The 14728-nt window shown below is 40.7% G+C and overlaps 1 protein-coding gene across 1 annotated transcript; it reads left to right on the plus strand.

Annotated features, from left to right (window-relative positions):
* Positions 1–20: 20 nt before the first annotated feature.
* Positions 21–14642, plus strand: slc35d1a (solute carrier family 35 member D1a). The gene is made up of 12 exons (XM_076278644.1): positions 21–177; positions 633–666; positions 749–835; positions 1573–1640; positions 1805–1876; positions 1987–2055; positions 3166–3268; positions 4086–4178; positions 11020–11087; positions 11237–11315; positions 12075–12157; positions 13016–14642. Exons 1-12 carry the CDS (start codon positions 68–70, stop codon positions 13122–13124), a joined length of 975 nt encoding a protein of 324 aa, XP_076134759.1. The 5' UTR covers positions 21–67; the 3' UTR covers positions 13125–14642.
* The last annotated feature ends 86 nt before the right edge of the window (positions 14643–14728 follow it).

Genomic DNA, 14728 nt, shown 5'->3' on the forward strand with positions numbered 1-14728 from the left:
GACGTCAGCATGGAGAAGAGGAAAGCTGAGAGAGAAGCAATGCTTTCAGAGAGATGAGGCATCTAGGATGGCGGACGAATCGCTCACGTTGTTTGTAAAGCTGTTCGCCGCTGGATTTTATGGAATTAGCTCCTTTCTCATCGTTGTCATTAACAAAAGCGTTCTGACAAGTTACGGGTAGGTCTACGTGATGCCCAATGTTGTTGCTGTTAGCGGAGTGCGGATTTTGGCTAGGTTACCTAGTTACAGTGGTCAGTTACTTTGGATTTCGACTGATGACTTCGATTGTAATGATACATTACACATCGATTAGGTCCATAGGCGTGAAAAATACTGCTTCAGATTGTGTCGTGCTGGCAGCACAGTCTGCGTTTCATTGTCAGGATTTAGGCTATTAGAAATTGGCCATTTTTCTCATTTGTTTAATACAGTGCTGTTTCTATGGGCAATTGAATGAGGCGTTGCTTTTTCTGATTCTGTTAGCTTAACCTAACGTCAACCTTTTTGCTGCATAGCCTTGTCTTGCACAGCGCAGTATTTGTTTCAAATTTGTTAAAATAAGAAGAATAGGCCTACAATTCGGTCGGTCGATGTACACTTGTGTGTTCTAACAGCATAATTTTTACTTTTAGATTTCCCTCTTCGATATGCGTTGGGATAGGTCAGGTAAGTGCCTAGGCTATCTACCTTCCCTTGATATTTGGCTCCTCTGCTGAAAGTAATGTCTGAGTGTGTCTGTTTTCCATAGATGCTGGCCACATTGGTCGTATTACAGGTGGGAAAGGTCCTAAAGGTGATCTCCTTCCCCGACTTCGATCGAAGTATACCTCAGAAGGTAAGAGGATAGGGTAGGCTGGCCAGTTTGCTGCTGACAGTCAGAGGCGGACAGAGTACACAGCTTCATTACTTGAGTAAAAGTACAGATAGGCTTACCCTTTGCTAAATTTTACTCAAGTACAAGTAAAAGTACAACAGTCAGATGTCTACTTAAGTAAAAGTACTGAAGTGGAGTAAAGAGTACAATATTTGCCTCTCAAATGTACTTGAGTAAAGTCATGAGTACTCCCCAAAAATGATACTTGAGTAAAGTAAAGATCCCTCAAAATTGTACTCAAGTACTGTACTCAAGTAAATGTACTCCGTTACTGTCCGGCTCTGATGACCGTTATAGCTTATGTGAGTAGTGAATCTCAGAATAACGTAGGCCTTTATCGCCATACCTTTCCCTGTCATCAAAGTCAAAGTCAAAGTCAAAGTCAGCTTTATTGTCAATTTCTTCACATGTTCCAGACATACAAAGAGATCGAAATTACGTTTCTCACTATCCCACGGTGGAGACAAGACATATTTTACCAATTTTTGCAAACTTCAAAAATCCTGGTTCAAGATGTGTCTTTCAACAAGTGATCACACTGCTGATGAGAGTAATCCTACAGTATTCTATCTTCCTCAATAGACCAAGGGTAGGGTGTTATCATAGGATGCATAAGAATGTTGCCTACCCAGATTCCTTTCAATAAACTGTTTATCACCTTAGTCATTTGTCTCTAAAGTTCTCTCTTTGTATTGCAGACATTCCCTCTACCTCTCCTTTTTGTAGGGAATCAAATAACTGGACTGTTCGGAACTAAAAGGCTGAAGTATGTTGTTTTTCTTGACCATTATTATCAACACCATACACGTTGCCACGCCATATTGTGGTTTTAACAGTTGCATCAGCACAGAATTTTGTTTTTAGATTTGTCCACTCACATGAATGGTTGTCCTGTGGTTAATAAAATTGAATTGTGTTTTCCTCTCATAGTCTGCCCATGTTTACAGTCCTGAGGAGGTTTTCTATTCTCTTCACAATGCTTGCCGAGGGCATTCTTCTGAAGTATGTACCATGCCTCCATGTGGCATTGAACAAGCAGTTGACACACAGTGATTATAACACGTCATTGCAAGTCCAGTCTGTTTATTGTCCTTGAATCTTTTCATCCACAGAAAGAAATTTTCTCGGCCTGTTCAGCTCACTGTATTTACTATGATCCTGGGAGCTTTTGTAGCTGCAAGGTAAGACAGAGAAATATGTTGAGAAGAGGTACCGTTCTCTTACAAGAGGTACCGTTCTCTTACATTGTGGTTATAGAGTTCCATCGTCAGGAGGACATGGGTTGATGAAGGCATATTGCACTGATGCACAAACCCTTGGGGAATGGGTAGTTACTAGTCAGACGACATTTGGGTAAGACCTGGGGTGTAAGTTGCAAAGGAGAGCGTATTTCAAGAAGTACTTTTACGTGACACTTAGGGTTATCTCAAAAGGCAGTGCAGGGATGGATTACTGCACGGGCCTACCAGGCCCAGGGGGCCCTGAAGCCCAAGCCTTTGCATGTAATCATTGCCTCAATATCAACAAATCAGGATGTAGGCTATGAATCTGATTGAATTTAGTATTGGCCATCCCCAAAATGCACCAGAATACAGGAAATCCCCCCCCCCACAGACACACACACATATACGACAACAAGTGGGGGGCCCTTAATACATTTGGGCCCATGGGCCCGAAAGTTCATAATCCGCCCATGAGGCAGTGGTGCATCATCAATCTTTTCTTTAGCCTCATCTGTGCCCTTGGATGGTGGATGTTGTGGCTCAAGTGTGTTGTTACGTTCCTGATATGGGAACAGAAGTTTCTGTGTGCCTCTACGGAGTACCCAATCTAGGGTCTTTAGTTATGCTGAGAGTTGTCATACTGCTAGTAAGATTCTGACCGGAGGGTATTGTGACCATTGTTATTATGTTCCTGACATGATGCCTTGTGTTGCCTTTGGTGGTACCATAGAATGTCCATCAACAGGCTGACTGCTTTCATGATCTGAATTGGTGATGTATTGTTCAGGTTGAGTGGAATATTTGCATGACTGAGAGGGCGGTACAGGGCGTAAATCAATTACAGGCCTACACAAGTCATATTTTGGATCGAGGCCATCTGGTTTCAAAAATTCCCAGAGACACAAAGAAGCTGTGTAGAATCCTGAGGGTTAATTATATTAATAAAATCATAAAAGATGAGGACCCTTTAATATTATTTCTGGGAAGGATCCAGGAAACATAAAGACCACTATAGTGTCTTTTAAATTACAAAAAGTTACAAGGTCTTTCTGTTTCTCTCTTTTGCAGTGCTGACTTGTCATTTGACTTGCAAGGATATGTGTTCATTCTATTTAATGATGTCTTGACAGCAGCCAATGGGGCATTTGTAAAACAGAAGCTTGACTCAAAGGTAAGCGCTGACAGGAGAGGTCATCACTATTCTTTTTCCATTGCAGAATACTCTACACAGTTTTTTTTTTTTTTTTGTATCAATGCAGCTCTTATGCCTGTGTTTCAAGGATGTCCTCTTTCCCACAACTTCAAATATGTCTAAGACGTGATGAACATGTTTTTTCACAGCTGTTGTTCCCTCCATTAATAGAGGATTCTGTGTCAATATAAACAATCTTGTTAGTTTAGGGATTGTGCTGAATTTGGCCTGTTGATGGATGGCCAGGTTTTTTGCTTTTGTGTCAAAGTTACTTTACAGTGGTACTTGATCCTCAGAAGTGGTACTTGATCCTCAGAAAGATCCTCAGGAAGCCTAAGTTCAGATGTAGCTTATATAGCCCATGAGTCCACCTAACCCTTGAGATAACTTTGCTGAAGCATAACTTACAAACTATTTAATGTGTGCTGTTGCTGGGATTGTTTGGTAGAGAAAAGGACACACGTCAGGGCTAAAGAGGAGGGTTAACATTTGTGAGTGTTAATAATATTACCATACAGACATGGGGCAGAGTCACTTGGGTCACATGTGGCCTATTTAAAGCCTCTTGACACAGTCTGTGTTGCCAACATAGGCTTTTCCACTGGTGAGACATACTGTACACGCACACTCACTACAGAGTTTTGCTGGTTGAGAGGAGCCTTCAAAACATCTGCATACAGGGTCAGATGGAATGTTCTGAGGCTCCTGACTTAAATATCTTGACCTACAAGTCTCCGTCTGTGTTCCCTACCCCCCCCCCCTTCCATTCCTCACCCCCCCTACCCCCAACCTCCAGGAACTGGGAAAGTATGGCCTGCTGTACTACAATGCTTTATTTATGATCCTGCCGACCCTTCTTCTGGCTCAGGTCACTGGAGATGTTGAAAAGGTAAGAGACAGTCGTTTAGCATGGACTTCAAAGAGACAGGCCCGCCGCTGCACCCCTTACAAACAAGGCTAGATCAAGACCAGACAGGACAGTGGTACATTTTGTTTGATGTGACCAATCACGCTAGAACCCTAAGGGGGTGAAAGAGGGTGTGCAGAACCTTTCTGGTCACTTTATTTAGCATTCAGCTCATGATGAATATGAATCATTTTATGACATCTGGAGAGTTACGATAGAGCTTTACTGGTGAGATTGACTCCTTTCTTACATGTCCTTGTGTAGTGAAAGTGCAAGAGATGTTATCCATGGTTAAGGTGGCCAGCCTCACACAGGCCATCTTTGTGGTCAAGTGAGGGCTGATGTGCCCCAGTATGTCCTCAGATGGTGAGGTTGTAAATCAGACTTTTTCAACAGTAAATTTGGTTAAAGGGACATTCCTCCCCCAATAAAACCTAAATGAGCTGCTTCAGAAAAGTCAGTTGGAGATACAGACAGTACATTTGGAATACTTTGATAGAACAACCATTACATCGTGTTTGTTAGTAGAAGTGGAAAGTGAAATATTTCTAATTCTTTTCACTCTTTGATCTTCTTTATTCTGTAACTGGCTTTAACTTTTGAGTATTGATCCAGATAACTTGAGTATCATGCATTGCTCATGGAACCATTTCGAAATCATTGGTTGAGTTCCGTGGTCCTTCTAACATAAGCACAGCTTTTTGATGAATCACGCTTTTGATTCCCCCCTCCCAGTTTTCTGTGGAATCCGTGTAGTCCAGATTCGTCAGTGTGGTGCGAGTGTGCAAGGCCCGAGGCCTGAGGTGAATGGCGTGTTTTATTGGGCAGAGCTCGGCTCAGGGGGTAGGCCCCAGCTTGTTTGGCATGAGGGCAGAAGGCGGGGGGAGCAGGCCGCACAAAGCCACCATTATGCCAGCAGCCGCAGCTAATGACTCCAATAGCCCAGCTCCAGAAGTTTGTGCACCGACCCTGCAATTTTTTGTCTTCTTGAGCTCCTTATTCCTATTAGTCCAGTGCTGTTTCAGAGCTTCGAGGGTGTTTTTAGGTGGAGCCTTTTTTATGGCTGTAGAGAAGTTTATCTAGGCAGTAAATAATGATGTAAACAATTAGCTGACACTCATTTACAGAGTTCCTTTGGAATTTTTCCAAACGGACATGATGTTTTATGATACCGTGCACAGAGCAGCATAGAGTTGCTGGGCAGAGCTTGGAAACTCTTGGAAAGTTTCCTGGAATTTTGTATATTACTGATAATAAAGCATTTTATTTTTCCCACACAATTGATAATAAATATGAACATGATATGGTAAAACTCAGAATTCTTATCTAGGAAATTCCAAAAATGTTGAAGGTTTACTAGGAATACTATGAGGTTTAAGCATGGGCATAGCCTGGGTGCCATTCCGAACTTAGTCCCGTCCACAACATTTGAGGTCGGGAAGTTCGGTCTGGCATTGTTCATTTGTGGTGGAAGTATGCTCGCCCTATATCGGGCGGACCAATCAAATCAGGCTTTACGATGAGGGACAGGTGAGCAACGGCGCCTGGTCTATCACGTCACCTGAGCACGCTTAGATTAGGCTTATGTTTGAAACAAAAACGCTGTGGCTAGAAGGATACATGGCTTTTAAGACCCCATATGGAAAATGCATATTATTTAATGAGGTTGTATCACTGAAAACGATTATTTCTGAAAACTTTGGCCAAAGTTGAGATGTGGGAAAACTCGTGGTTTCACTTTCATCAAGGGAAAACAGCGCTGTTGCATTGCGACATGTTCCCTCGTTCGTTTGAAATCTCTGATTGACCACCTGTTCGAGGGATTTGCGACAGCCTTTCCCAGCTGTTTAACATGTTTGTAGCATATCACTGTTCAACAGAATTATTTTTAAAAACGGAGGGGATATAGGAGAAGAAGGATGGTTTGTGTGTTTTCTTCCTACACCTCATGATAAGCTTTTTTGTTGCTCTGATTGGTTAGGTCTATCCAATTGAGTGCAGAGGCATTCCCCCTCTGTATCGGTTGAAACACGCCCCATAATTACGTCCCAATGGAGCAGTATCAGACTCATATTCTGACTAGAATTGAGTATGACTACGTCAGGCTAACATGGGCAGGGAATGGTATAGCAACTCTAAAGGATCTAAAAAATTGTAAGCCTTGTCACAATGTGTAGGCCTGGTGGAGCTGCGGTTACATTTATTGTCAGCTAATATTATGGGGCTACATGGGAATATTGTTCAAATTAATTAATTTGTTCTGAAGCCTTGAAAAAAAATACTATGACCGGCCTATAACAAAGGCACCGTCTATCCCATACAGCTGATGTTTATCAATATTTGCTAGTTAATGCCTTTTTCCTGTTATTCAAATATTGCAAATCCATTTTTAGACCTTTAAAGGGATACCAGGCAAGCCTGATGCTTTTTCTCTATGAAGCTCCCCCTACCGTCTGTACATGTCGATACGTGTGCGAACCCTAGCTCGGTCTGAAGCTCTTTTCCTTTTCTTTGCATCTTCCGTCAAGGGTTTTCGCTGCTTATTCGCCGGCTCTGCCATTATACACACGTTTGCAACAATCACTAGCATTTCGTTAGCCTGCCTCTGTGCTGGGGATGCAGGAAGTAAATTGATCCTGCTTCTCGCAATGTCTGAGACTTTGTGAGACTGAAGGTCGGCGGGTAGGATACACCGAACTTGCAAGTGGGATATTCTTCCTACAGGCAGTAGGGGCGGGCGAGAGAGCCTTCATTCGCCCCGTAATGAGTTATTTAACCATATACCGACTTACGAAGATGATTAATTAACACAAAAACGTTGCCTGGTGTCCCTTTAACTAGACCCATGTGAACTGGTTTGGAATTATGACAGTAACATAGTTCACACAGTTCTAGAAGGTGTTACCCAGGTTTCCAACCTGTCAAGAGGGATTTCATGAATTAACTGTGTTCAATGCTACACTTTGCTCCAGTTATTTGCACTGTTACACCCCACCTTTAGTTGGCCCTTTAGAGGTGAACAAATACCCACCACTGACCCAAATTCCTCAGAAATAATAACAATAATAATGATGATAACCATTATAACAATAATAACAATAACAAGTCAGTCACATTCAACAACAATACTAAGGCATAATAGCCATACAAGATTTTAAGCCTAATCACAAAGCAAACAATCTGCAATAAAACTATATGTACCGCAGAGCGGTACAAAATATGACCGCCGCCCAGTCCAGCACATGTTTTCCACAAAAATAAGTCACGCTGAAAGGCATATATGATTCTAACTGTCTCACTGTATTGCATTATGCACACTCAATTCTCACTGGTATCTGCTAGACAACAAGTACCAAAACATGATTAGTTCATAGATTTCACATGTAATATACATTTTATACAATCCCACCCCCATCTTGCCTGAAATTCTTGAATTGTGTGCATGTGTGCGTGTACATGTTTATGTTTATGTGTGGGTGGGTGGGTGTGTGTGCGTGCATGTGCATGTGCTTGTGTGTTTGCCTGTTTATGTGCCTGTGTGTGTGCATGTGCATGCATGCGTATATATGTCTACTGTGTGAGTATGTGTCATGTAGGATTACTGTGAATGTATGTGTGTGCGTGTGTATCTGTTTATGCACATGTGTGCATATGGAATGGGTTTACATGACCCCTGGAGGCAAACATATGCAAAAAATTGGTCATCCTAGGCCCTACGGTTCTCAAGATATTCACAGAAAACTGTGTCTGCCTTACACTCCTTTCGGGGGGTCCAGTCCAGCGGGGGGGCTACAGATCAAAACGAAAACAGGAGGTTCCATGCTATCCATGTGGGGTTACATGCCCACCAAGTTTCGTGTACCCCGGTCTTTCAGTGTCCCGGGAATCCTTGTTGGTGTACGGTCACTAAATGTACACATAAATTATTTTATTGTAAGGCTCCCCATGAACGAAAGTCCACGAAACTTGCATGCATTCGGAGGGTGTCATAATGATCCTACACTTTTAATTTCGTGCAGTTTTGACCATGTCAGCCAGAGATATTGTGATGAAAACACCTAATTTCTTGCTTTTTAATTTTTAACTAGGTGGCGCTATACATGAAATAAGTGGTAATGGGATAGGTTGACATGCCCCCTTAAGACCAACATACAAAAAAAAGGTGGACCTCCTAGGCCCTACGGTTCTCGAGATATTCACAGAAAACTGTCTCCGGCCACCTACAGGCCAGTTGGTGTATAGTAAAATATACTAGAGAATGTAATTCCAGGGAATTACAAGTGCATGAAAATGACGCTAGGACAGACATGGTGGTTGCACAGCTTAATAAAAGTTGATAGTTTAAAAGTAGACAGTTTAAAAGTTGAATGTAGATTGGGAGTTGATCACACTAGTTGACTGAAAAGCCCAGGCTGCCAAACAGTTGTGGGCAGAGGACACAATTGGCGGGAGTCATAGCTGACAGTTGGATTGGCTGAACAGTTAAATAGTTGGATAGTTTAAATGGTTCAAATATTTCATAGGGAATTATTGTAGTGAGGACTTTTATTTTGAAACAGCTTTGGGCAGAGGAAACAGTTGACGGGAGTCAAAGTTGATGACAACTGACTGTTGCTAGAGTAGTTATGGTGGTTGCTATGCTGGTTGCTAGGTTAATGATGTTGGTTGCTAGGTTTTAATGGAATGTGGTTGCTAGGCTGTTGCTAGGGTACTTGAAGTCGTTGCTAGGTTGTTGCTAGGGTGTCCATGGTGGCTACTATCAGAAATAAAGGAGTTACTACAGTGGTTTGCTTGTATAATCATCTTGGTTGCTATGGAAACTGACATAGATGCTTAATTTCAATGGTTGCTAAATTGGTTGCTAGGTAGGTGGTGGTTTAATATAGTAGGCTAGAGGCATAGTTGATGATAACTGACAGTTGGAATAGTTGAACAGTTAAATAGTTGGATAGTTTAAATGGTTAAATTATTTAATAGGGAATTATTGTAGTGGAGACTTTTATTTTTAAACAGTTGTGGGCAGAGGAAACAGTTGAACAGGATCTGTAGTCTTAAGAGAGCCAGATTGTATGCTTAAAGCCTGAGACAGACAGTTGCTGGAGGTGGCCGGAACCATATGGCTCTAAGTTAGAGACCATAAGTTTCTACATTAAACGGTTGAAGCCGCATTAAACGCAGAAAAAGCGTTAGAAGACGAATAATAAGAAGAAATCGGATAACAGTAGATTGCATTTTCATGCACTCTAATTAATTTATTGTGTGGCCCCCCATGAACAGAATTCCACGAAACTTGGCGTGCATTCAGAAGGTGTCATAATGATCATACACTTCCAATTGTGAAGTTTTGGCTATGTTAGGTCACAGATACCTGCGATTACAACACCTCATTTTTACTTTTTTGTGTTTAACTAGGTGGCGCTATACATGAAATGAGTGGTTATGGAATGGGTTGACACGGCCCTTTGAGATCAACATACAAAAAAAATTGGTCATCCTAGGCCCTACGGTTCTCAAGATATTCACAGAAAACTGTGTCTGCCCTACCCTCCTTTCGGGGGGTCCAGTCCAGCAGGGGGGCTACAGATCAAACAGGAGGTTCCATGCTATCCATGTGGGGTTACATGCCCACCAAGTTTCGTGTACCCCGGTCTTACAGTGTCCCAGGAATCCTTGACGGAAATTTGGACATGCGAAAAAGAAAAAAAAGAAAAAGAAAAAAAAATCTGACTAAACCTATATGACCGCCGCTGCGCTGCGCGGCGGTCATAATTACACAAATTTGGACTGCTGCTGACAAAAAGGTCTAAGCAAGGTCAAGGTGGTTCCAACGAATTCTTACCAATGGGCCAATTAACGTGCTTCCACTAGATTTACATATTGAACAGCCAAATACGTATCCATACAAGTGGGTGCCACTCCCACTAAATACAAAACTTCCACAAGTTACTGTGATGTGTGCAAGGAACCAAGCCGGCAGCAGAGCAAATGCTCGGAAGGCTACTACCTCCCAGAGCGAGAGAGAAAAAAGATGCACGTTTTAAAAGAACGTGCAGACGAAGAAGTGAATGGTGGCGAAGCTGAAGTTAGCCAGGCGATAACAAAGGCGGCCAACGAGGAGGGCCCGACGGTAATTGTAAAGCAACTTACAAAAGATTCACTGAACGAAAATGCTGATGTGGTACATGAAAATGTAGCTAAAAATGTGCACAATGCAATCAAGCATTTTAGGCGATGTGAAGGCACAAGCCGGCAGCAGAGCAAATGCTCTGAAGGCTTCCACCGAGAGCGAGAGAGAGAAAAAGATGCGCGTTTTAAAATATCTTTATACACGGCTCTGCTTTCCACAAGCCTAGAGCGCCCTCTCGTGGCTGTAGACGGTAATGTTTACTCCTTGGTTTATGTCGGTCAGTATGAATTAACATTTAAAAACATGTTAAATTATATATGTTTTGATATAAAAGTTGCATCTGACTATAAGTCACAGAACCAGCCAAACTATGTTAAAGCAGGCTCTATAGAATTAGTGTGTGTCTGGCTTGTGGGGGTGTGCCATCACAGTGGTTGCATCGGTCCAACCCTTGAACACATGCAGCCGTAATTGTCTCTATTCATATGGTTGACTTAGTAATCTTTACTATTCTCATTATGGTCCTTCCCAAACTTGATTAACATGCAGAACTCGCCATACTCCAGATGCGTTCCAGAATACAATAACTACGTTGAAAACCTGGACAAGCCCATAAAAAAGAAACAGTTGATTGTAATGAATGGTATTTTCTTACTAGTATGTCATTTAATATTCTTTTGTTTGCTCTTTTCCTAGGCTTATAATTTCACAGGATGGTCAGACACCGTATTTGTTGGTCAGTTTGTTCTATCTTGTGTAATGGGGTGAGTACAACAAAACAAAGCTTGTCTAAATCTGAGCTCTTCCCATGTGCATATGTTAAACCCATCAGGTTAGACTAGTTTGGTCCGTTTTACTTTTTTTTAACATAATTTTTTGTAATAAAACGGGTTTTCTCTGGCTGACCTTGTAGGTTCATCCTGATGTACTCCACAGTACTCTGTACACAATACAACTCTGCACTAACAACAACCATTGTTGGTTGTGTAAAGGTAAGTCTATAGGTTACTACTGATGATCTGAAATAATGTGACACTGAAATGTGGCAATGAAATTTTGGTCAAGGCTGAAAGCTAGGAAACACTGGACTGATTCTTTTTTATTTGCATGCAATCAAACTTGAATTGATTCAAGTTATAATTTAAATATAATTTACTGTGAGGTAATGCCAATCTTTCTGAATAGTTATCTCCATCTGATAACTATTCAGAAAGATTGGCATTACCTCACAGTAAATTATGCTCTACTAAAAATGACTACATTGTCACATAGGTACATCATAATAATACCTGGACATGTAACCATTTTTCATAGACTAGTTATGAATGTGTGTTGGTTTTGACCATGTAATAATAAACACACTACCTTGGAAACACACCACCTTGGATAGTTGGTTAAACCTGGCTTACCAATGTTACAAACTTGCTACAAAGTTTAATGTTACAATGTTTTGGCTATGATGTCAAGATTACCTTCCCAAGCTAGTTGTTGGTGTTGGTAATAAAAAAGTTTCCTCAACCGGTAATCTTCCATAACCTCAGTGAATAGTTCGTAAGACTAGCATTCTCTACAGTTACAGCAACATGTGGTCAAATATTTGATTAAAACATTTACTTTAACATTAACATTAACAACAGTTCAGTTGAGTACTGAAAGTGAGGTTTGTATTTGGTGACCCCGTGCTTTTTTGGTCAGTCCTATGGAATGTGTACATTCCTCTTTCCTCTCTAATTATTGGTTATCTTTCTCAGAACATATTAGTGACCTACATTGGAATGGTCTTTGGAGGGGACTACATTTTCTCATGGACTAACTTCATTGGTTTGAACATAAGGTAGTACATATCTTTCATCCTCCCACATGTACATTTGTCTCCGTTATGTCTGAATGCCCTGATCACCAAATCTGACATTACATCTTTTAAGTTCATTTGTGGCTGGGATCTATGAAATAGTAGTGTTTCTCTTGCACAGATATTGAGGTACTGATTTCTATGTCTGCTGTGCTTACTCTATTTTATTCCTGCTGTCTTTTATGTGGTATGTGGCCTTGAACTGATGTGTGTTTTGTATGGTAAGCAGCTGTATGTAGCATTGTATGCCCAAGACAAATTTCCCTTCTGGGACAATAAAGTTCATCTAATCTAATCTAATTTTAAGGAATGCTGTGCCGAATGTCACTCACTACGTTTTCATGCCGGGAATAAGCGATTTTGAATCAGTTTATTGCCCAAATTCCGTTTATATCAATATTCTGTTTAACCTGTTTACAAGTAGAATGTCACGTTTTGAGCATATTCCTGTTTACATAGCAATCAACAATAAGTCAGACTGAATAAGTCAGTGACGCAGCCTACAAATTGGCATTCTGTGCGAATTGAGCATGCGCCGGCCTACAACAGTCTTCCTTCTGGGAGCATATTCCGTTTAAGGTGTTTTCATGACCCAATATTCCGTTTAAAACAGGCATATGCTAGGGTGTGCAAACGGTTTATTAGTAAACCGAATATGGCCTTTTTCGGTTTATTTCAATCAGAATAAGGTGTTTACAAGACACATGCAGGTTTATTCCCAATAAACTGATTCAAAACCATTTATTGGCTGCATGAAAACATGATGACTGTTGTCAGATGAACATGACAGCATCCTGTCGAAATAACTACAATACTTTCCCCTCATATCTTTGTTGACAGCATTGCAGGAAGCCTGGTGTACTCGTACATCACTTTTACTGAAGAGCAGAGCAAAAGGCAGAGTGAAAGTGCTGGAAAGCTGGAAGCAAAGGGGAAGATAGCTGTGTGATATGCACTGGAGGACTTGTTTACTTTAGCACAGTGTTACACATTTCTCCTATTCTCCTCTTACATCTTTTTTCCTTTTATGCTATCAGCATTAATGAATAACATGCCCAATGCTGTCAGCATGATTCAAAGAAGCAGCAGACACACCCATCTGCCAATACTGCCAGAAAGTCTGGATGGCATGTCTCCATAGACAAAAGAATTTGGTTACTGTTGTATGGCCACTGTTGTTATTGTTTGCAAAATGTACACAAGAGAACAGTTTTTAGATGCATTTTCTTTTTACTCTCAGGCTTTTATTCTCTGGGTTTTTTTGTTACATGAGATTAATATTTTAAAGCGGTTTTATTATTTTCTGTTTGTTTTTTAACTTGTCATTTCTATTTAAAAGGGAGACACTGTACTGTGCACAGTCACCAAAGGGCTTGAATTCTTTCTCTGTTACGTTTATAAAAACTCCTTCAAGTCCTGATCAGCTGACATTTGAGGTAGTCATATCTCTGTCTGTATGTACACATATATGTGAAGAAGAATGTTCTTGATAAGCTCCCCTTGAGATGAGCTTGGTCAAGAATTGAATGTTTGGTCATAACTTGTCAGAATATTCTCTTCAGTATTAGGACACATTTATCATGACATTTTGATGGGAGCTCTCTTCCCTACTTTTTTGGTCTGTTTTTTTTTTATATATATATCTATGTATTTGGAGAAGTAACATGCAGTTGGTCTTTTTTATTTTATTTTTATGGTATTGTTGAGTGTTTTATTGTTTTATTTTGGTACAAATGGTCTGTTTATTGCACTTTCACAGTTTACAGAAGCTTAGGTGAGTGTTTTTTGTAGATTTGTGTGATCGGAAAGGGTAAATAAATGTATATTTAGAGTTGCCTTAACCTAGCAACACATGGGAGGCATTGAAAAGAGACTTACAAGTTTATATATCAGAATCACAATGTGACCATATTTATACAGTAGCCTACTTATGGAATGTAGTCAATGCATTTGACTCCTAATTCAATACTCCATCCCAAACTCCTAAATCCAGTAAACTTTTGTTATAGGTTGCCGAATTTTGGAATTGGATCACCATTACTTTTTTTCATACATTTGTAGACCCTCAATTTATTGTGTATGTCTCCTTGTAAGTGATGTTAAGACGGGGCACATGGTACACAGAATTTGTTCAAATTACTTGAACTTCATGTCATGTTTGTAATGATGTGCTGAATCTGCAGTCTGTTGGAAACAGTGCCCCAATGAGAGGCCTGATTTTAAATGGTTGACCAGAGTTTGTGCGTGAAACAAAAACCTGGCCTCGGTTTATTCCTTTTTTTACAAAGATCTTTTCCCTTTTTTTACAGAGATCTTTTTATATTGCGGATTGAATGAAGTGCACTGTTCTGTTTTATTCCTATGTGATGACCCCTGTTGATCTGACTGGATGTACAGACTCAACAGAGAACTTTATTACAATGGAACATGTGTACAGTACTGAAGTAAAATACCTCAGTAACACGAAGCCCATGTTGTCTCTTGCCTCTGTCTGACTTTTGGGGGGTTGGTAGTGTGGGGCTGCTTCTTCTTTACTGAGGGCGGCAGTAGTGA

The sequence above is a fragment of the Alosa pseudoharengus genome, unplaced genomic scaffold (assembly GCF_046254945.1).
Source record: "Alosa pseudoharengus isolate Yale_2024_CS ecotype anadromous, Long Island Sound unplaced genomic scaffold, YU_APseudo_1.1 YU_APseudo_1.1_scf_11, whole genome shotgun sequence".
Classification (NCBI taxonomy): Eukaryota; Metazoa; Chordata; class Actinopteri; order Clupeiformes; family Clupeidae; genus Alosa; species Alosa pseudoharengus.

Excerpts from the sequence above, each read along its gene's own strand:
- slc35d1a (XM_076278644.1), top strand. The coding sequence starts at position 68 with ATGGCGGACGAATCGCTCACGTTGTTTGTAAAGCTGTTCGCCGCTGGA. Across the intron at positions 667-748 it reads TATGCGTTGGGATAGGTCAG|ATGCTGGCCACATTGGTCGT; the intron begins GTAAGTGCCTAG and ends TGTTTTCCATAG. Across the intron at positions 1,641-1,804 it reads TTCGGAACTAAAAGGCTGAA|TCTGCCCATGTTTACAGTCC; the intron begins GTATGTTGTTTT and ends TTCCTCTCATAG.